This window comes from Ooceraea biroi, chromosome 1, assembly GCF_003672135.1.
Source record: "Ooceraea biroi isolate clonal line C1 chromosome 1, Obir_v5.4, whole genome shotgun sequence".
In the NCBI taxonomy this organism is placed as follows: domain Eukaryota; kingdom Metazoa; phylum Arthropoda; class Insecta; order Hymenoptera; family Formicidae; genus Ooceraea; species Ooceraea biroi.
Window position 1 is genome coordinate 13105326 of NC_039506.1, and position 24087 is coordinate 13129412.

General features: G+C 44.5%; 2 protein-coding genes across 2 annotated transcripts; one reads left to right on the forward strand and one right to left on the reverse strand.

Moving 5' to 3' along the window:
* Positions 1-196: 196 nt before the first annotated feature.
* LOC105286940 (UNC93-like protein MFSD11) lies at positions 197-9493 on the forward strand. The gene is made up of 2 exons (XM_011352258.3): positions 197-435; positions 6617-9493. Exons 1-2 carry the CDS (start codon positions 349-351, stop codon positions 7910-7912), a joined length of 1383 nt encoding a protein of 460 aa, XP_011350560.2. The 5' UTR covers positions 197-348; the 3' UTR covers positions 7913-9493.
* Positions 9050-24020, reverse strand: LOC105286942 (dynein heavy chain 3, axonemal). The gene is made up of 13 exons (XM_020034194.2): positions 23402-24020; positions 23043-23272; positions 22578-22847; positions 22028-22390; positions 21721-21931; positions 21409-21636; positions 17458-21282; positions 16849-17154; positions 11735-16774; positions 11502-11659; positions 11021-11226; positions 10298-10860; positions 9050-10036 (listed from the first exon to the last, which is right to left on the reverse strand). The coding sequence occupies exons 1-13, from the start codon at positions 23864-23866 to the stop codon at positions 9740-9742; spliced, it is 12162 nt and encodes a 4053-aa protein (XP_019889753.2). The 5' UTR covers positions 23867-24020; the 3' UTR covers positions 9050-9739.
* Between the last annotated feature and the right edge of the window lie 67 nt (positions 24021-24087).

A 24087-nucleotide genomic window follows, 5' to 3' on the forward strand; every position in this document is an offset into this window, starting at 1 on the left:
GTCGATTTCGACCCAGTATCGATCTACCCGTCGGTCAACCGTTCGGCTCTCGATCGCGCTGTGAGTGATCGAGAGAGCGTATCGATAGCTGGACTCACGTCGTGCGCGCGCTCTCCTCGTAGTGATTGGTAGCGATGCGCGAGTGTGCGCGAGGTGTGCCGTGTAGGGTTGTTGCTCGACCGTCGCGCGTTCCCTCTTCTACCATGTGTCCGCAATCTGTCAACGGCAGCGGTGCCGTGCGCGAGTAGCAGCTCGCACGAGAAACGTGACGCTGATCTTTGTATAGAGGTTATACATCATACGTGACAAGTATACAGAGTTGGTCCCAGTACAATCATCATTGCAATCATGGATCGGGCATTTTTGAACGTGATTATCCTGAGCCTGGGATTCATGCTGGTCTTCACGGCGTTTCAAACGATGGGCAACATAGAGGTGAGCAAGGCCACGTAATACATAATTATTCCTCCTGTGTTGTCCTGCATTCACGTGCGCTTCCGCGTTCTCTCGCGTGAAGGACGCGCGATTCAAATCCGCACCGAGCGATCGATAGCGTTCCTTTTGTTTTTTGAAAAATTTCGGGAAAAATTGAACGAGCTTCAAGCGCGACTTGTTCGTAATCAGTGCAGTTGGGCGCGTCTGTTTAAAATCGCGAGTTTTCGAATGTAATTTCTCCTGCCGAATATATAGTAATTGGAATTCAAGAACGAGCGATGCACGGCCTCTTGTGCACCGAATGCTAATTATAACAAATCGCCGCAAATGAAATCGCCTGTGGATTAATCGTCGGCGACCGTGTGTACGCGATATTTCACAAGTCCGCGCCTTTTTTCAAATCTGCATCCGGCGCGTTTGTCCATTTCAACTTTGAGTCGTTAAATCAAGTGGCGAATTATCGGAGTACCTTGTGTAGCTTCAAAAAACGGATTTAATATTTTTATGTACGTATTATATAAATATTTTAATGTAATTATTATATAACTCATTATGTAACTTATATTTAATTTAATCTGCTCAAATATGATAGCGTAAAAATACATAATATAGACACACATTTACAGAAAATTTCAATAACCGTGCGCTGTAGACGCGTGAACGCGAAAAAAAATTTATAACAATCTTTCATGCTCCCTTTCATGACGCAAGCACTGTTAAATTAACGATATGATTGGATAATACCCAGCGATCAGCAGCGAGATATTTTTTTTAGCACTCCCGAAGTACGTAGAGCGGAACTTCTATTATATTTAAACATTCAAGTGCGCGAGCCATTTGTCTGCATTGCTCTCACATTCTTGCCGGTCTTGCTCGCGTTGACCTGGAAATGGAAACTCAATGCTCGGAACGCGTAAAATCTCTGTTAATCCGAAACAAATAAGAGGAGCGCATTAATTTCTTCGAAGCGTCCCGATATTCATTTCTGCCTCACGCTTTATCATCTCGATGCACTGCAGCATCCGCATTGTCTCCTCAAGTTTTAGAAAGTACCGTATGGATACCTTTTTTTAGTCGCGGTTTAGAAAGTACCACAAAAGGCAAAGAGCTAACTGGTCACGATCGCCAGCCAGCCAGCCGCCACGAGGGAACGCCTCTAAATGCGATATCGTTATCGATTATTACGTTCGACGGCGCATTTTAAAATGCGAGATTTCTGAAACACACAATACGTCTGTCATGAGAATCATTACGAAAGCCTCGAACTTTGTCAACAAATACTTTCCGTTGTCAAAAGCTCGTTGTGTGGACCAACAAGACTTTTTTTCGAAAGACTTTTCATTCTTCATTCTTAATAAATTAATAGTTGACGAGACTTGATTTTTCTCTTCTTTCACATCCATTTTCACATGTGTTTATATCGAAATTGATTTAAAATTTATTTTTATCGCGTGAATTTATTTTTATTTTTATTTTTATCGTATCTCGAATTTTGCTTCTTTTCTTCTTCTGTATTGCTTTAATTTCATTAATTGTTATCCTATCTTAATTGTGCGATCCAAGATCAGTGCGTTTTTTTTAAATACTATTTCCAAAAGACACAAAAATTTCTAGTTAGGCTCCTGCCTAATAATAATGAGTGGTCCGCTAACTTCACACTTCGTATCACTATCTGGAAAAGACTTACATAATGCACTTGATGAACATTATCGAAATAATTTGTGAGCGACTTTCTGTGTTTAAACCACTGACAGTCGCTCGTTAGTCATTAATGTTATCTCGAAAGTTTGTAATTCAAAGTATCTTCAGAATACAGGCGCGCTATCTGCATCTTTTTAATAATGCGCGGCGGATAATTGATCGCGGCTGCAGCCGCGGTACAACGATCTTTGTTTGCGCGCAAATTCATCGTCGACCGACGATATCACGTTCGATTAGCTCGCAAAAGACATCGTAGATTAGCCAGATACACAGTGGCGTAGCTCGGGATCCATCGCGACGCCTTCACACCTCTGGAATTGACATAAAGTTACATCTTTATAAAAAGAATAAGTAAAACTTTCGTAAAAGCGTATGAGAGAAGTCGTGAGAAAGAACGGATCTACCGGATGATAAATTTGAGTCTTCAAGTGCGTGAGATTCATCGCTTCGCCACGTTACGTCACTTCTTCGACAAATTAATCCTCTATGATTTAACGTATTAATCTTCTCGAACGAGATCTCGAAGATATCGATGCGTTCTTGATTGGTATTTCGCGATACCATTATCGTGCCGTACTTTAACGTATACACCAGAACATGCCGGCTGTTGTCACGCGATGATTAGATCGCGCTTGCATTCCATCACCGGATGTTCATTCTTCACCTTGTTATCTCGACCACGTATGTTAATAATTAAATATTTTTGGACCGGTTGAAATATTAATCACGCGCTCGGTATCGCGCCCCGACCAGCTCTCGCAATTAGGTCATTATCAGATGGAAATTAGCACCGTTCGTCCCTCATCCGATGACGTTGGCGGTCATCACCGTCATCAGCTCATTTTAATCGGATCCTATCAAATTATGCGAGCTGTCTTCTGATCTTCCGAGGGGGCAGGGAGAGAGAGGAGCGAGATGCGTGAAGAACGGGCCGAAGGAGAAAGTGAACGCGCGCTGGCCGATCAACGCGAAACGAAATGCATCCTAGACGTGGCCGATAATTGCATCCGCCGAAACCTGTCCGAACCGACGCAACCGGTTCCCGCCGAATTCGCTTCTCGGACGTGCTTCTCCGATCGTTCTCGCCCGTGTCGCAACCCGACGGCGACGCCAAGACGCCGTTGAATTCTCGAGGAGACAAGGGTCGCGCATGATGACTGATGGTGGTGCCAGGAGAAGATCCTCAAGTTGTAACATTTTCAAAAGAGCATTCAAAAGGAGGCTCGCCTTGTTCTCGGCTGATGTAACTATCCGAGATACAACATAATTCGTAAACGGTCCTTTCACTTTTAGGCTCGATGAGGCTTGGTCGTGCGAATGCGAGAGAAAGGGGGAAGGACGCAGACAACGTCGTTAGACAACATTAATTATCTACGTGACGGCACGTTCGACAAGTATGGACTCGCAAATATCACTCGCTCTTACGGTTGATAAATATTTGATAAATGCTTGATAAATCTCGTTCTTGCAAACATGCACTGCGATTAATAGTGCTAGTCGAAGTTGCTGTAAAACAAAGTGAACGTTAATGTATAGAAATTTAGGAAATCTTTGTCCGTAGAATACGCATTTTGCCTGAAAACAAAATACGTCGTTACCGGAAGAGATATGATCGTGATAAAAGACGCGCTCGTAGAGGAGTAGACGTTACTCACGGATTTTGTGTACTCACGGATGGCAATCGTGCAATATACCCGTCATAAATATTTAGTTATGCAAATGAAACGAGAGGAACGTCTTGCACTTGGCATTTTTCCGCACAAGGTTCTTTCTTCCGAGCCTGCAATACAAAACTATTAGAGGAAAGTCCCCGATTATGAGATACCATATCGATTTTGCCGAATGTAAGGAAATCCATAGGCAGAATTTAAAAATGTAATACGTTATCTTGAAGAGAATTTAATAAGCTTTAGGTTGGTGAAATGAAAAATCTAATTTAAATATTACTTTTTCTGAAAATTAAAAAAATTAGAAAAAAGAGCTTTACGCAAGATCGCGAAAGTGTGTTCCTAATATAAGATACCTTGAGAAATCGGTGTTAAAAGTGCAAAATACATCAGTATTGCAAGTAAAAAACTTTATTAGATATTTTTATAAAAATACTGTTGCCACAGCCTTCGCCAAATCTTCACGATTCCACTGTCGACGCTTCCTCGTTTCTCTAACCTCCATAGTTAGATTCTATAAAAATTAAATACACAAAAATTCGTAATATAAATTCGTATTAACTTTTCTTTAACCTTAACGTAGTATTTTCTTTCTTTTTATTACACTACATAATCTTCATATTCGAGCAATAATTATCTCATATTAAGAGTACCCTGAATATCTCATACGAGCCATACGCCTAGCGGTTCCGCGATCATGAAATCTAACCTCTACAATTAAGCAATTCAACAAATCGCGTCTTTTCCTGTTAATACGATTCTACTCTATCATTGCATACTGAATTTATTGCCAACCATTTCTTTATTATGTAATAAACAAGGTTTAAAGACTTACCTTAAGTTCCTTTGACATGTTCACAATTTCACAAACCTTTTCTTGCAAAGGCTAAACGCAATAACGAACAATGAATTTTTCACTAAATACACTTTACACCAAGAGTAATAAGTTCATGGTGGAATTAACGGATGGTGCTCACTAGTTTAGCAGAAATTCCATTATCTCATATTAGGAGCATATCTCATAATAGGGGATTCTCCTCTAAATATTAAAAATATTATTAAAAATATTTATATTATAATATAAAATATTTAATATTATTAATATTAAATATTAATAATATTAAAAAGATGTAAGTATCCGTCTTTGCAAATCTAAATGGAGATAGATGTTTAATTTTACGCTTATCAACTTCGAACACCATCTCCTAATACCAGAGCAGATCTTATCGTTATCGACACGAATACTTTGCACCCGATTTTTTATAAAATCGTCAGACGAGGTTGTTACATAAAGACGATCGCGCGAGAGAAAAGTAAGTGTATCGTTATCGCACCGAAAATCTCGCTCGTTTACCATTATCTCTTTATTTGCCATTATCAGCGTTGGCAGTCACTATCTTGACTTAAAATCCGATTGTATTTATGCGGATGTGATAAACGTTTATCGATCAAATCGCAGGCGACCGGTTCTTTTAGGATACCGATTTAACTAAACTTTAATTTTTCATTTAGAAGAAATTAAAAATTACAGTTCAGAATTGTCATGTACTCGTATATATTTCTGGCATCATAATCTAAATAATTATTATAAGACGTTGCGCAGCAATAATGCATGTAACTGGCAAAAATATCTCTTATTTTCCTCGATGTTAAAATTCGCTTGAACTTGTGAACCCTGTAAATAATGATCGCATTGCGCGTAATAAAAATGGCTAATAAAATGGCGATAAACGTTAAATCATGAGTACCGATACGACCGCCGATTATTTTGAAAACGCGAGCGAAATTCTTTATCGTAAAATATCAGTCAGCGAAGAATCTGGAATCTACGGCGTAAATAAGTCGATACTTTCCTGTACGTGAAAGCGATGTTGAAACTATGACGCTCGATCGACTCGATCCTAATACCAGTAGCGATAAGTGAAATCGCGATCAATGCGCGAGCCTCTTCGATATCCGTTCCCACTTTGTATTCCACGGAGGTATCCTTGACTGGGACATAAATATAGTCCTGTTCTTGTACCTAAATACAGAAAAACCAGTTTCAGAGAGAAGGAAGAAAGGAGATACCGGAATTAGTAATTCAATGCATTCTGGTGCTTTGGCTTTTATTGGCATTGCTCAGATTCCTGCTCGCTTTGACCCTGCATGCCTATCCTGATTTATTGTAATTACTTTCCGTTATAGAGGATGTTCCATTCATAAACGGTACTATACTCATGGAAAGCTTTTCTAGAACATAAAATGTAACGTAAGCTGCATGTAGTGTCAATTGTAATTTTAATTAAATCTCTATTTGATTGTAAAATGATTTACATATAACAATAATAATAATAATAATTTACACATTCTCTCTTTCTCAAAAATTAAGTTCTGAAAATTGTAGAAAGACAAAGAATATGAAAATATACCAAATGAATAAACATAAAAAAGAATGAAAGAACTCGACTCGGTCAAACATTTGCTAATGAAACTTTACTCCAAAATTAATTTCACCATCTTCAAAGTTACGGATCCTTTAAAGACTCTTACGTGTAGGACGCGGAGCAGCCTTTCTTCCCGCGACGTATCACGGTGAACGTTTACCGGTTGGCATTTCTAAGTCGGTCGCGTATAAGATGAAACGAACAAGATTGACTCCGTAGGTGCGCGCGTGAATACAATAGAAGTACAGGGAGGCTGTTAAAACTCTACGATCACGTAATATGAATACATCATATGGGAAAATGTGAATGCATTGTCGTTAGCAATAACGAAACAAGAATAAGAGTACACGTGTCTGATCTAGCTATGTCGGTCTGTTTTGTCCGCAGAAAACCATCCTGTCCAGCATCCACGCCGAGTTCAACGATTTCAATGGTGATGCATACATCAGTTTGGCCATAATCTACGCAGTGTTCGCTACCTGCAATTGGTTGGCGCCGTCGTACATCTCGGTAACAGGTCCGCGGGTGGCGATTCTCACCGGTGCTCTCTGCTACGTCCTGTTCATCGCCTCATTTTTCTGGCCGCACGATGCTGTTCTGTACACCGCGTCCGCTATTGTCGGCGTGGGTGCCGCGCTCATATGGACCGGTCATGGTCAATACCTGACGGAGAACAGCGACAACGACACGATGTCACGGAACGCCGGAATATTCTGGGCGATCTTCCAGATGTCTCAGTTTGCCGGCAATCTATTCGTCTTCTTCGTCTTCAGCGATTCGGAGACCATCGACGCTCCTAAACGGAAGATCGTCTTCTCGGTGCTCACTGGGGTCGCGGCGGTCGGCACCTTGGCACTACTAATCCTGAGAAGGTCGCCGCAGAGGCTGTCGTTGGGCGAGGCTGAGGGGGTGTCGAGCGCCGACAAGGAACTGCGGCTGCCCGAGCCGGTACGCGAGAGACCGTTGCTGACCGCTTGGCGCGCCTTCAAGGATGCGGTCAAGCTGTTCATCACGCCAAACATGCTGCTGTTATCGTTGACGTTCATCTACACTGGCTTGGAGCTCACTTTCTACTCCGGCGTGTACTCCAACAGCGTCGGCTTCACCGAGGGAATGGGCGAGAAACGCAAGAGCCTCGTGGGACTGTCCGGTATCTTCATCGGGGTGGGCGAAGTCGTGGGCGGCGCGATTTTCGGTATCCTCGCGTCCAAGATATCTGGCAGGTGCGGCGGCTGGCCGGTAGTGATCACCGGCCTGTTCGTGCACTTATTTGCGTTCATCAGCATCTTCCTGAATCTGCCAAACGATGCACCGTTCGCGGACACGGCCAACAAGGGTTTCATCGAACCCTCGCCGATCCTCGCTATGGCGGGCAGTCTTGCTCTCGGCTTCGGCGACGCTTGCTACAACACGCAGGTGTACTCGCTGCTGGGTGTTCTGTTTGCAAAGGAGAGTGCGCCGGCCTTCGCTCTCTTCAAGTTCTGTCAGTCGGTCGCGGCGGCCATCAGTTTCTCGTACAGCCCCAACGCCGGGCTACACATACAACTCGCGGTGCTCTTAGTGACGATATTTTTCGGCACAGCAGCCTTCTGTTACGTCGAGCACAGAACCAAAAAGACGAAGGACGAGGTCCCACGGGAGATTGATCCGGCGCTAGTCGACGCCACGAGCGGCGATGATTGATAAAAAGAGTGCTAAAATGTTTTAGGACACGCGAAAAGACACGCAGCGGAATCGGACGTGCACGAGATCTCGCGCGGGAGATCTCGACAGATGAGCACGTGGGAGACCACGTTGGAAATACAGCAGACACGCACAATGGCTCAAATGAGCGTTGAAAGAAATTATTTTAATATTTTAATGAATAGGTAAGGTGTTTTAGATATTACGTAATGCCTAAATCCTTTCATAATCGTTAGGGACTCTTCACGATATCGTATTTTAAATACATTGAATTTAGAATACGGTATTTTCAATAGAAATTTGTTTCTCTTTGCCGCCGTGGAACAATTACGAGTTGTAGCGATTTTTATCTTTTATACGATATTGAAAAAAGTCTCTATAACGTATTCTTTAAAGTATCATCACACATGTGGTCCATTAGGCAAGAAAGACTTTCATGTCGTGATTAACTAGTCTGTAACACGAGTCATACGACTTGCGTTTAACTAGTCTGTAACGCAGTATATCAACCTTATGTCTGATCATATATGTGTACAATGCATGAGTGTGTACCGGCACGACGTTTATAGCTCAAGACACAATCGAATTATTCACGATCAGACTTAAGGATTCTGTTCCTTCGTCAATCAGCGCTTAGCACGAGCATTGTGACGAATGTGGATTAGCTGAATGTACAGGATGCGTTAAAAATCAGGCACCTTTCTAACGATTATTAATCTACGTAGTGCAAATCAAGACGCAGTGATTTTATCCATTCAACAGAAATTAATTGCATATAAGAAATTTAATTTCAAAATTAAATCGTATTGAAGCTATGATGAACTACGTAAAAGGGTGAAAGGACACGTTAATTTTTCGCTCCTGAAAATTTTAATGTGACAAGATTTGAGAATCTGCCTGACTTCTCACGCATCCTTTACACATTGCGTGTTGAATATCCACACTATCGTTTCTTTATATTTAATTTCAATTTCATTACGAATAAGCGCGTTAGATTAGGATCTTACGCATTTAATATAATTTAGCAATGAACGTAGCGACTAAAGATAATGGATAAAACAACTAAAATAGTCAATGATGATCGACTGTTCTCTTGATAATCAAAATTACACAGCCGGTGTTACATGATTCTGAAGAATATATATATATGTGTATACGAGACATCGTGATATCTGTAACGGACGTTTCGAGCGCATTCCCATTTGTACAATCCTCAAAAAGGAATTCGCCAGATTTCAATCTGTTATATTTACACGTTGAAATCTCTAGCATTCCGCAATGTAAATATACTTCTTTCTCCACATAGAAGAATTATATCACTCCTTGGACATGTACCTGAAGACGATTGCATGATCCACTTTGCAGGCACGTGCAATTTCGATCATGTAAGCGATCAATATTGAGAATGATCATTATTGTTTTTTATTATCGAATAGTTTATGAATAAAATTTTATGAAATTCGTATATGTATATAAAAATTAACGACAATATAGGATACAATGTATATACAAAATTGATAAAGCAGTGTTATTGATGACGACGATATGATTGTTGTTGGAAATATAATATATTTATAATTATATAATCGTATCTTTTAATCTACTCCAATTCTCTTCTCTTCTTCTTGTATAAAAAAAGTTACAAAATTACATATTCTTTTACAATGTTAAGTACTTTAGAAACTATCTGTACAACCGTACTTTTACTTGCGTACTTTTAAAATAATTAAAATATTTGTCAATTAATATTTCAATGTGTTGTCTATTCGTGCGATGAATCATTGTACATGCATTTACAATGTAATGACTCACAACTTATGCTTCTTGTTAATCATCGAGCTGACAGAGACAAGCGACACCTCTAATAATCCAATGTGATTCATCCAGATCAGTCGGGATTAAAATATATAATATAAAATTGGAGGAATGTCCAGTAGTGGCCAATACGCCGCGCCTGGCGCTCGTCTTATACACCGGGCAGTGATAGACGTCTTTTATGTCGAATTTGGCTTTCACATCGGGTTTCAACCATATAATTGGTAGCGCATCGAACAATATTTTAGGTTTGGATTCATCCAGCAACCTCTTTTTCCTGTTCCATCTAGCTCCTTCCAGGAAGAGACCCTGAAAAGAGCATTACGAGTAAAAATCGTTTGACGGTGAAACACGTAAGCGAAGGTGTGAAGATCATTGGTTTTTATCTTAACAAAATTATTATCGCGAAATACTGAAATTGGCAATGAAAATGTTACTCGATTTTTAAGACAAATATTAGAATATCTTAAAATTTTAATTTTGGACTTGATTTTGATTTTAGCATTTTAATGTTGCATTTTGATAATTTGTATAAGATTTATATATATATTAGCAGAATTTTGTTGTTACATTTATATAAACGCCGTGGGAGGGAGCATGGTCGATGCTCGTCTCGAATGGGGTAATCTCGAATTCGAAGTCCAGCTGATCGATCGGTATCTTGTGCTTGCGTGCGTAGTTCTGAAGCACCGCGGTTAGAAATGATTGTGTAAAGAAGAAGCCGGATATCCAAAAGACGTTCGGTGCGTCGTGGTCGATCCAGTCTTGCAGAAATTGCAATCTCGCCAACAGGTCGTTCACGTAGCTGCCGAGTGGCTTCAACGATGGATACGATCTTCTGTCCCAAGCAAGCGGCACTTTACCGATGCTCATGCTGAAGTAAACCTCCTCCAGTTCCGGTGACATCAGCACTTCTCCTCTAATAGCCTTTTGCACGTTGCTTAACGTTTCCTTGATGATTTCCGTGAGCTCGTTGAATCTTCTGAGTTCCTGGCGTAGCACTGTGTTCATGCTGTTCATGTAGAGTACTGGATACCTCGTCGACACGTACTCCGTATCGAATTGCGGCCGCATCTTCGATAAAATCTCACCGGCCAAGGCGAAAACTACTTCATCCATGTCTTTCTCAACACCTGAAATCATGAAAATTAGTGAAAATTGATGAATTATTTTAACTTGTATAAAAAAAGTTAATAACTTGATGTTAATGCATTTAAAAATAACTACCCAAGGATTTGTATCGTTAAATGTGAGAACCACAACATCGTTTGCATTATATTGTAAAATACTTGCCCACTCCGCTGATTTGCGGCTGGGACAGAAGCGCGCTAGCCAATAGTTGCATCGCTTCTCGATTGTCCTTCGCTATATCCGCGTTCTCATGTAAACCATATACTTCCGGAAGTTGATTGATAGGTAAACTGCGAATATATTTCAGGCACCCTTCGTAATCGGTATCCTCCGGCATGTGATAAATCCCACTCGGGGAGAAGAGGTATCTGTGTAAAGAACGAAGAAATTACATGAAATATTGAAAAAGAGGGAAACTTACAAATCGAAGAACATATTGCTTGAAAAATCATGAATCGGTTTTTCCTTTTTAATAAAATTGTTATAATCTTAAATAACCATTTCCTTTTATTTAATTTTTATCATTATATATTTTTATATCACGAATTAAAAAATGTAAGAAAGCTTTAGATTGATCTACAAAAATAAATTAAAAATTCTGAAATTTCTTATCTCCGCAGTTTAGAATATCCAAAAATGTTACCGTCTATTCGTAATAACTTCAGTGTTGTAAAAATTCTTCAACAGCGCGTTCAGCAGGCGTCGATCTTTGTCATCAGTCACTCTGCCTCCGTAGTTGCACTCTCCCGTCAGGTATATCAGTGCATCGAATGGTACTTCATCGTAGTCGTTTAGAAATAGCTGAATCAACAGGATAGTGCGTTGCAACAATTTCATTTCGTAATAAGAAGTATAATGAAGCGAATGCTGGCTTACCTGTAACTGCATGATACTGATGCGCAAATCAGACTCGTTGAACTCATACGGAATGTTCCAGCCGAGCGGCCCGAAGTGTCGTCGCTCTTGCACCACTGCGTGGAAGAAGCACAAGGAGAATAACAGACTCTGCCACTCCAGTATCTTCGTACAGGCGCGGAAGAACTTGGAATCCGATATAGGATCATTCAGGTAGCTTCGCAGCAAATTGCTCTTCAGTCCCTTCGGTGGCTCGTTCGTCATCTTGACGCCGTTCTGCAGTATGGACACCGGGAATCCCTTGGACGGATAGCTGGTCAGCCATATGCGGAAATCGGAGTGCGTGTTCTCGGGCACGATGATCTCGTCGCATATCCTGTCCAGTTCCTGCATCCACGATATAGCGAGGTGGCAATTCTGCAAGATCACCCACTCGCCGCTCTTAATGCCACGCTCGATCATGCTGCACGCGATGGGACCTTGACCCTGACCCAACGATATCGTCATGAGATTTTTCTTCGAGATCCCACGGTCTTCGGCGAATTTGATGAGACCGGCCATCGGGTCGGAGCCCGGCGACAGCACGAAGATGAGAGGCGTGACGTTACTCGAATCATCGTACGAGCTTTGAAGATCAAACGGCGGCGGCTCTACGAACGATGGGCCCATGTGGTGGATCACGAACGACTGAACGGCCGCGACCAATTTGTCCGTCCTCACGCATCTTAGAATCACCAGTTTCCGCAAACTCTCGCCCTCCTCTTCAAACGGCGGTGGAAATGGATACTCCTGCATATTGGATAGATCGTAGTACGCCTTCCACTGCAATATATTGGACTGGAAAGATTCTCTCAGGTTTTCAAGACCCGGCAGCAAACTGGCTCTCACAATCTCTGACCAAGATTTGTCGGACAGCCAAGAGGGATCAGGGTTGGGATAGGGATTGTCGAGAGCGACGCCACCCGTCAGTAAGAACACCCAAAGGTCCTCCTCCAATTTGTGAGAAGCGCGTAAGAGACCAGCGCAAAGAACTAGAGAGAATATCAGCTTGTCCTTCTCGAACAGAGAGCGACATACATTTCTGTAGATGCTCGCCGTGAAATACGAATTGAGACTGCTCATTCGTACGTTCAGATCCTCGCTGTGTTCGCTGTGGGCAATCGCCATGACGTACAGGTGCAAGAACCATGGCAGAGAATATTGGTACATGGGATCAATATTAGCCAGCTCGGAGATGCAGAAGAACAGAACCGCGCCGTGCTTCGACACGGGTTCGTAGCCACCGCGCGCTCTGTCTATTTCCTCCGAGGTTTTCGCAGCGATCATCTGTTTCGCTTGAATGTCCTCCGACAGAATCTTGGAAGTCGAGAGTATTTTAATGGCGGTTTCGTCTTCGAGTATATTACCTTCCGACTCTGTGAGAACCTCCAAAATCTTGTCCTCGAGCTCCTTCAGGATCCTCCTGTTGGTTGCACCCTCCACTATCAGTTGATTCTTTTTTTCTTCCAGAATCGGGAGCTCCTTGGCGACGACTATGCCCAACAACTGGTCCTGCAGACCCTGAAGCGTGATCATGAAGTTTAGTAGAGTCACCTTTACCGCAATTTCAGGCAGATAATGCGGATTCCGAAGGCGTGTGGTAATGTAGAACCGGAAATTCGGATTATACTCTAGCACGGTCTCACCGAATCTCATATACAATACTCCACGTTGCTTGTACACATTTTTCAACAGAACAGATTCCAAGATCGCATCGATCTCCTCCAAGATGTTCTCCAGCAGCACCGGTGTGCCCAGCTGAATGGACGTCTCCATCACCCTCACGTAATTGGGATCCGTGAGCTTGATTATCATCAGTTTGTTCGGCTTCTCCATGTTCTTGATCCATTTATTTGCCTGATTCTGCGGATCGATCATGAGCGGCCAGCGGTCGGCATGTTTTACAATTATCCCGTTCTCTACTGAGAAATTGTCAGCTGGTAATCCCTGAATGTTCCATTCCCTGATTTCCACCGCCTCGCCCAGTATGTCCATCAGATTGAACCGGACACTGCATGGTATGGCTGCTCCCGTACAAGATATGTGCCACTGATCGATCAGCTTGTTCCTGTACTCTACTGTGAACGCGCCCAGGTAGGCTACCATCCCGGATGACAGTAGAACGTCTCCGATCACGTTACCGAGACTTGCGCCCAATTTATTGGCAGTTTCGCTCCACCGACCCTTCTCGCCGCTCAGACCGCCCAGCAGCTTCTCCGCTCTCTCCAATTTTTGCGTGCAATGATCAATCTGATCCTCGAGCTTCTTTTTCTCCCGCATGCACTCGGCGAACTCGTCGTTCAGCGACTGCAGCTTTTGTGTTACCTCCTGCAGGAGGTTTCTCTTGGCATTCAGTGTTTCCATTTGTTCGGCCAGAGCGGCCTCGGCCTCCGCCAGCATTGCCTTCTTCGGCGCCACGACCTTGATCACACGATCGTACACCTCCATGGCGCGCACCCACTTGCACAGACCTTCGCACGCGGTCGAGACTTTCTTAATTGCTTCCGGCTGGAAACTGCGGTCGTACATAAACTTCTCACGTATGCGCTTCATGTATGCAGGCGGTATGTTATCTTTGTCAAAGTTCTTCAAGTTCTCCAGGAACTTCATGTCGCCCAGAAGCTTAATGGAGGCCGGCCAGTAATCGTCCGCCATCTGGCCGGTGGTCGGATCTTGAACTCGGTCCGGTTTCACGCCCTTCAGCACGCAGATTGTCTCCATGACCAGCCTAACGCCTGCCGGCGGCGCCTTCATCGCCTTCACGATCGTGATATCTGCCGGTTTCAGGGTGTCCAAAGCCGCCAGAGCAGCTTCCAACGCCGGGGTTGCCTCTGCCAAGTCGCTCTCGCAGTCGTCCTTGATCGCCTGTGCCGCTGCAGCCGCTTCGTTTGCCAAGGCCTCATCGGCTGCCACAATCTCCTTCTTCGCCTCCACGTTGACGGTGTCCTGCTCGATACGGATCATCAACTTGTCGCTCAGCTGCGACTGTGCCAGTAATTTCGGCTGCAACTGTTGCAGTTCCTCCTGCATAATCGTCACCTGACCAGCGGCAAAATCCAATTTCTCTAGACCGGTCTCGTAACGAGTCTGCTGCACTGTAATTTGTTCGATTTTCTGCCCATGCAGCCTATACAAGGACTTGATTAGTTGCAGAAAACTCGTGGGTGTGACGTAGTATCGTCTGCCGTACGCCAGGTAGTAATCTTCGCTTGTGACGGAGACGCTCGTGTGGAACTGTTTGCACATTTGCACACATTTCTCTCGCACTTCTGTGCCGATGTCCAGATCCCGCAATGACATTCTGGCCACTTTTTCGAGCGCATCCTCCGGCCACAGTGTGTACCAATCAATGGTACAGCAATTGATGAGGGACGGAAACATTCTGAGACGATTTCGAAAGGCATCGCCTATCGGCGACATTGTCAGGATTATATGCAGATTCTTCTTAATCCTTTCGATGAAGAGATTGTACAGCGCCATCGGTGTTGTCTCAGCTTTCTTGCCGCCAGCGTCACGCGCGACATTCATTATCTTATCCAGTATTTCCGCTTTCTCTTCCACCGCGTACAAATTTGGCACGTCTGCAGTGTTCAGAATCATATTAATATCTTCGATGAATGACTCGTCCTTGATCTGATGGTCACCGAAGATGAAGACGGTAGGCTTGCCGTCGCAACCGACGCGCAGCAACAGATGTTTCAGGTCCTCTCGCCATTCAGCCGGTCCGTACATTCTTGTGATCTCGATTTGATGTATCAGATACTCGCACATGTTGGTCGCCAATTTGGCGCAGGAGCTACGACCGGAACCGCCCACTCCAATGAGCAAGGCGTGACCCTTGTCCTGCTGAAGCACTCGAGAAACGCGGGAAGTATGCTCGATGGCGTATCTGAACAGCACCAGATTCATCGGCGTCTGTGAAACTGCATTGTACTCGGCCAAATAGTAATCCATTTTGTCTTGGAGATCGTTCAGATCCGTTACCTCATCATATATCTTCGGATCAGCGTCGGGCTCGATGTAATTCCCGAAAAAGAGATCGCGGATGTGAGAGCTCGTGATGAGTTTCTCGCCTTCTTTCAGCAAACCTGAGAGCACTTTGTCCAACGGCTGGCGCAACTGATTGTAGCACGTGTATCGTATCATTTTAAACAAAGTCTCGCGATCGGCGTCATCTATCAGTCTATCATGAAACACTCGGTATACCTCGTGCACCCAGAGTCTGATCAGTTTGTCGGGGTCCTTCATCCTAGCGGCTGGTACCAGCAGTACGCCGCTGATAACTCTGCTGAAGTCGCGCAAATTGAACGTGTAATGGCTTCTCGATGGCGTCGGCAGAAAGTTCTTAATGGCTGCGAGGAACACTTCCATGGTGGCGTTCACTACCATCTTGCCCAGTCGCGAGACCTCCGGGACGAAACCCTTGGCAAAGTGCCAGTCAAGAATCGAAGAGAAGATCTTTGTCATTGTGGCTTCTTCAAACGCATCAATGCCGATCACGTGCACGTGCCGAGTGAACCGTGGTGTTACAACATTTGAGCCACCTCCAGGTGGTATCATAGCTGCGATCAACAGGATATCCACCAGGTGCAGCATCGAGGTATCTTTCGGGTCGAACCAATACCCGTGATCCACCCACTGGCGAAGCAGTTCTATCGGCGGTTGAGCACCGTAGATCTCCACTTGCGGCATACTGAGATCGTCCACGAACAGAACGCACTTCTTCCCCATGACCGGACCGAACACTCCCTTTCTCCTTCTGTCCAACTTCGACATGACTATCTCCTGCGTTTGCGGCGCGTTCGTACAGGCGCTGAAGTTTATGATATTCTCTATATACTTTTCCCGTGGCAACGACACGAGGTAATCCAGCACGATCGCAGACTTGCCGGTGCCCGTCGGGCCCACGAACAGAATTGGTACCGCTATGTTCATAAATTGCTTCATGAAGAAATGCTGGATGGACATCTCAGCCGTTTGGATAATCAGCTCGCTGGCTTTCACCGTTGCCGGCAAAGGTGCCTGAAATATGTGCGAATTGTGAGTAATGAAGTAAATGATCTTCGAGTTCTTTGGAGAAGTGCTTCTTTTTATACCTGCTGCATAATATCTATCCAAGATATCCAGCACCCGTTGTTTCTTTTATCGTAAATCCAATCATACACTGTGCCTTTATCCGGAAAGAGTTGTTGCTTCGTCAGTTTAAACACCTTCGGTTTAGGATACTCGTCGATATTACCGAGCAGCAATTTCCGCAGATACACGTCGAACGTTCTTCTACTGTCGCTGATTAATGTCGAACATATGCCCCAAACTATGCTGAAGAGTAACACGCACTGAAGCCATACTGTGCTCACTTGCGTTTCTTCTGCCAGCATCATGCTCAACACTCTCGTGAAGGACTGTTACATAAAAAAACATAAAAATATATTAAACATATTAGAAGCGTTTCTCTCTTCTTATTCATATATATTACTAGCATCCCCCGTCACGCGGACTTCGCCCGCAATATTATGTGTAGAATTAAATAAAAACACATTTTACCCCTTCTCACCCGTTAAGGGTGGAATTTCGGAAAACCCACCCTTAGTGAGCACCTACGTAATAGTAGGAATATACCCTTAAAATTTCAAGTCGATAGATGCAGTGGTTCGGGCTGCACGTTGATGAGTCAGTGAGTGGTGAGTATATATATATAGATTTACCAAGAACATGTGTATATCTGACGTATCTATAAAAGTCTTGCAGTTATATCGGATGAAATGTAATATTGGATCAGTCAGCCACTCGACCAGCTCAACGACCAGCTCATATTGTTCAACCAGCAATTTTTCCTTGAGTTGCTTTTTGTACGATTCGAAGATAGGCTGCCAGCCCAACTGAGACGGTTCCATGTAGATCATACCGCATCTGCTCACGGTGGCTGGAGAAGCGTGCTCGAGATCGACCGGCTCGAAGATCATATTCATCTTAGCGGACATTTGTATGATCTCACCGGACATTAAGCAGAGTTTCTTATTATCGTCTAGCACCGTGTTCATACTCTCGATCCAGATTGCGTCCACCGGACCATCGAACACGATCCACTTACGTTCCAGCGAGATGGATTGTGCGAACTCGCGGAACGTGTTGGCCAGTACACCGTCGTTCCATTCGTGGGACAACGGATCGAAACTGCCGTACAATTGATTCAAGGGAATGGCCTTGGGATTGATGACGCGATAAATCGTGCGGTTTTCGCGCATCGTGGCTTTCCGTATTCCCGATAAATCGCCCAGCGAATCGGCCAAGACCTGATAGGCTTGAGTCTTGCCGCCCAGAGCTGTACCGACAATCATCAGGCCGTGTCGCACTAATATCATCTCATAAATCTGCACGATCTTCTCCACGTACCAATCAGTAGCCTGGAGATTCCGCTTCTCCAGATTTGCCTTCAACAGAGTCACGAGCTCGCCGCGATTGGGCTGCGGCAGCTGCGCGTCTGGGAAGAGATCCATATAAATACCGTTAAAGAGAGAGATGTCCTGGTGCAAAAATTTCGGTAGATTCACGTCGACGATGGCACGTAGAACCAACAGAGACTCGTCGCGCTTCGAATACTTGAGTTTTAGATTGCCAGCAGCTGTCAGCACAGTCTTGACTGCTCGCATGCCGTAATCGTAGTGCTTCTGCGAGCTCAGCTGCTCGGAGCACAACTTGTACGTGTGTACGATCTTCTCCGCGAGATTCTTCGCGTCAGTAAAGCCGTACGAGTACAATGTGATCTCACCGATCATCGCATAATCCGGCACCATCATTGCAACCGTCCGGAACAGCACCTTCAGATTGTCCGGCAGCTCTTGCCGGCCGGCATAGCCTGGGTTCATTGTGATGATGACGTTGCAAGTGGGATTCAGCTTTAGCTCAGTACCTTCGAACTCAAACTTATCCAGCTTCATGCTTATGGCCATCTGTATTGATAATATCTGCTGAGCGATCACCGACAGAACTTCCAAATCAATCCTATTAAATTCGTCAAAGCACGCCCAGGCACCGGACTGTGCGATACCCTTGAAGAACTTGCCCATCGCTTTGTAGTCAAGACCCTCGGAGCAGTTAAATACAACGCACTGTTTGGCTACGGCCTTTGCGAGATCCTTGGCCGTTTCCGTTTTCCCGGTGCCCGCCGGTCCTTCTGGTGAGCCACCGAGATTCAGCTTTAGCGCACCCATCAGAGTTCTGTAGCATCGGTCAGTCAGCGGTGTTATCACTAATCTGGATGTGTTCCCTAGATACTCGAAGGCATACATTACGTTCGTCGTGATCATGGACACGGTGATACAGTCATCTAGCCAATAATAGCGAAGCTGCGCTATCCAGTTGAAGTCTAAAGGATTGTCGACCATTCTATCGACTAGCAGTTTCACCACGTCTCGAGCGTGCACGTCTATCACGATCAAAGCATTTAGCGTTATCCTAGCACCGGGATCCAGCTTGCCCCGCACGAGTGTTACAATGTCTTCTATTTGATCGGTGCACTTGTGTAGGTAGGACGCTGTCGAGCGATCTTCAAAAGACTCGTATACTTCGCTGGTCCAATGTATCTGACTGCTGCAAATGACGATCTGACCGGGCCATGATAGTACCCATTCCTCGCGTTCAGCATCAAAGTAGGCAATTATGCTCTCCTCAGCGATATCGCGCAGCGAAATCACCATGAGCTCCTCTACTTGGCACAACCACCGCTCAACCATGCCCTTCGCATCAGCCGGATAGATCTTGGCGCTTAAGGGCACGTACTCTTCCTCATCTGACAACATGCCAATGATTTCCTCCTCTTTCGTGAAGCGCAATCGGTTGATGCCTTCGAAGCACTTTCGCAAGTGTGGTTGCACTCTTTGTGGATCCTTAGTTTCGGACAGAATCTCCAGGAGCTCGTCATTCGATAAGAAGAAGAGTCGCGGGAAGAACAGACGCTTCTTCTCCAGATAGTCGCTCAGACCCTTCTGAATCTCCTCGAGCAGCGAATTGCAGAGCTTGAACTCTTGCAGCATGTTTGGCATCGCGGTGGCGTCGACGACTCGTCTGTTGTCCAGAACATACAACATAATGTTTCGCCACATCTTATCGATTCTGCGGAAGTTTCCCGACTCGGTCGGCATCTGACGCATGATGTCCTCGCTGCCGAATATCGGCTCCAGGTACATCCAGGTGGATTGACAGAGCAGCCACTGGTCGATGATGTCCTGCATCGTTATCAGCTTTTCTTCCCACAGCTGCATTTCCTGCTCGAACGCCTTGACGAAGGGTGAGCTACGCATGGTCTGTGCCTTGAGTATGTGATCGTCTAGCAGCATTTGTATGTCGTCCACCGCCGTCAATATGGATACCCCGGTTTCGCGATAGGGGGTCAGTTCGAAGTAGACTTCCAACCATTCCCCCTTCATCTTCTGCAGATTCCGTTGCAGCGTGTGCTCCTTCGTGGCCGCCGAGGCAGTCTCTTCGAGCTTCGCAACGTACGCGAGCAGACCGTGCTCAATCATCTCCGACAAGTTGCTGACGTCCGTCGGTGTTATAGTCACGTCGACGATTCGGCTGATGCTCTCCCAGTGCCGAGGCTGCAAGCCTGGCGTGCAGATGATCTGCAACACCGGGATGAATTGCCGGAACTTCTCCACCTTTCCGCGGACCATCTCGGCAACGCGCCTTGCGCCCGGCACGTCCGTCAACGCGCGCGCCAACTTGTACAAAGTACGCCACGTGTTCTCGGTCTCCTCGCGCACTAGGTCGGAGTCCAGACCGGCAAACGGGCCGTAGAACCATTTGTCGTAGTTCTGGTGAAAGCTGAGAGCAATGTGCCAGAGCTTGTCGAAAGTGTCTACCGTGCTGGACATAACCGGCAGCTCCATGTACGGACTCAACTCCATGTCTAGTAAACCCTCTTCTTCGTTGATTTCCACAGCTTCTTTTCGGATGTCCGCCATAGTAGTGGAGATTTGCTCGATCTCTTGCACAGCCAGCTCCATTTCGTCCATCGTGAGAATCGGCGGGTCCTTTCGCTTGAACTGATCGATCGCGAGCTGCATCACGCTTATCTTTTTCTCGAAGGCGTCGCGCCTCGTGCGAAGCACCGTCTCCAGGAAATCCTTCCTCATGTTCAATCTGCTGCTCGCCAATTCCATCACGGTCTCCATTTCTTTCGGCCACGTGATCGTGCGTGCGTTCAAGTGAATGTCCTCGTCCGCGAGCGGCTGGTGATCGAACAGGAACAACGTCAGTTCGACCGAGCGTGCTAATCGTCTTCTCAGATTGAACATCGTCGTGTCGCGACTCTCGCACAAGTAGTTGTACAGATCGACCACTTCCTGCGTCGTTTCCGGCATCTTCGAGATGTTTTCTGCTATTTCGTCAAAGATTGAGCACATGCTGCGGTTGTTAGTCCGCAGCTCGTCCGCAAAGAAATCGCATATTCTACTCCGAAGTGTCTGTAGAATCTCCCTCATTGCATCATTCACGGTATTGCAATCAATCTCGATCATGTTTAACGGGATCTAGAAAGAAAATATCATTCAAGTTATATAAAAAAGCTAAAATAATTATTCTAAATTTAGAATAAGTATTCTTCTATAGTAATTCTACGGTAGCCGGCAGAATTTGAAATTTAGTCACGGACATACTTTACATCGAAACGTGGAAATCTTTCTGCGCAAAGCATCGTACGCTTTTATCTGTTGCTCAAATTCTCGTAACAACGGCATTGGCTCGAGCTTGAAGAAATTGTCCAGTTTCTTCTCGGCCACCCCGCTCGTGATATACAGCAAGTCTCGGTAGCAGCTAAGGTAACTCTCAGGGCCAGCTGAGTGTTTGACAATTATGTCCAGTACATCGGTGATAATGCGCAATATCTACAACAATGTTATGAGAAGAAGATATACGTTAATAAAAAATGTTTATAGCTCGATAAAAATTTTCGTCTCATTTCTCATTACCCTATCCTCGTATCGTGAAATGGGAAAGAGATAACCCGCACGCTTCAATTCCGGAAAGAGAATCGTCTCGATCCTGGGTATCGTGCAGCCCACTCTGATGATCTTGTCGAAGCAACGCGAGATCGTAGTGTGCAGTTGCAGGATGCCCGGCTTGCAGCGGAGCTCCGTTGTGCCCAGTTCCGCCTCCACTTTCACTGTTATGAAAGGAGTTCTACAATTTGTAATTTGTGCTGAATTTCTATTCGTCAACAGATCAACAGAAATCTCGAAGACTTCGTCCTGCGAAAGCAGCATCAGTGACTCTTACTCGAGAAATGTGAGATCCTTGTAGTCGCCCTCAAACGCGTTGCCGTCCCGATACCGCTTGAAGAAATCTCTCACATCCTCCAGCGTTTTCATTATCATGATTCGCAGTTGCTTCGATAAGAGGGAATTTACGCTGCTAAAATACTTCTCGATCAATGCGGTAGATGCATCGGGGCGCGTCTCGAAGTACTGCGACCAGATACATTTTTTCTCGAGAAAAATCTCCGCTACGTCGGCCAGCCATTCCTTGACGAGGACGTTAGTGGCCGCGACGCACAGGGCGTTCAGCCTCGGTTCAATTTCCACCGCCGGTACGGGAAACGTGCCAAATTCCTGCATGCGAATTATCCTCACATGGCGATACCTAAAGCAAGGAGACTGTTGGTAGTTCGTATATCGACAATTCAAGACGAAAGTATTTTAACTATTTAGTAAGTAAAATAAAAGTTTTTTTTTATTTTGGAGAAAGAAATTATAAGTTTACTTAATTTACTGTATGATATTTTACAAAACGCATCGTAAATTCTTAATTTCTTGGCACGTGATCTCACTTCGAAAACCATAGATCGCGGATATCCTGTAGTATTGAGTTCCCGATGAAAAGACCGTGCCGCATTAAATGACTCGCTGTGATCTTGGACTGATGCCAAGGTACTGGCGCACGAATGCACAGAACGGGAAATGCGACAGGTAGTGTCTCGATAGATAAACGTTTCCATTCGTCGGAGTCCATCAGGATGTAATCTACTATCGCGCTACGAAGGCTTCGCTTGTAGTCATTAATTATTTCCGGTTCCAAGTCTTTTATTATCTTGTCGAAGCTGTAAGATATACACTTTCGATTATTTAAAACTCCTTATAGATTGCAATTTGTAATAAATATTAAATTTAAATATTAAATTTAAATGTTACATTAATAACTTTAAAAAGAATGCTTTCGCAGAAAATTAATATTTTGATATACTTTTCCTATTTTTGATAAAATTCTAAATTTATATGCATATAAATGCACTTACTCTTCGCGTTCTTGCAATTTATCAATGATACGCTTCTTCGCTGCTTCGATATTAACATAATCATAAGGTTGCAAATGATGATCGCTTATACAGTAATCCCTGAGGTAGACAAATTTTCTAATATCCTCGGGTTTAATTAATCGTTTTTGCTCGTTGTCGACTATCGCCATTAATTCGACCAATTGTTCTTCTATCGATTTTGGGACTTCGGCCTCGACATAATTTATAATCTATTAAATATTCTTAAAATTAGCAACATTTTCATATATTTGTCAGATTAAGAAAAGAAACTTATATTATTCGACTTTACTTTTTAAAAGCTGAAGCTATATCACATGTCTACAATTGTCTTCCGTTACCTCTCGTTCCGACTTCCTCTTCGTGATTCTTCCCTTCTGTATGGATAATTCTCTCTTCTTCAGGATCTTGGCCTTTCGGCTCTTTTTTCGCAACCACGTGCCGTCCGCTAGATCCCTCAAGCTCACTATATTCTCAGGTAAGGCGTCGCGTTTCTTCTCCGCTGCCACAGCCGCTTTCCGTTTAACTTCCTCATTATGTAGTTCAATAAAAACGCGAGGTGGATTCACGAGCTTGCCGTCGACTCCGAAGGGATGCCATCGCGGCTTGGGAGCGCGTTTGCTCAGGGTTCTGCCTCGACAATGGTACGCGCCGGGGGCAAAGATACTTCCTATGCTGTCGCTGGGCTTCGCGTAGTCGTGCCAGTGTTTGTACGGTACAGTTTTCGTCCACGAGGATTCCTGTATCAATCTCTGCTTTAAGTCTATTTCCTCTAACATCCCGCATGTTTCTTCCTCTTCAGCCATGTCTCTGTTATTTAAACTAACATATTGAATTCATAGAATACTCAACAAGTCTTTGGCACAGTTTGCTAGTTGTTTATGTCGATGTGTAGTTAACAGATCAAAACTGTCAAGCGACTGACAAGTACAGACAAAAGGATGTTACTTAGCTCAAATCTGAAGATGTTACACATATTTATATCACGTAGCTATGGCAACCATGGTAACGGTGATATAGTCAAAGG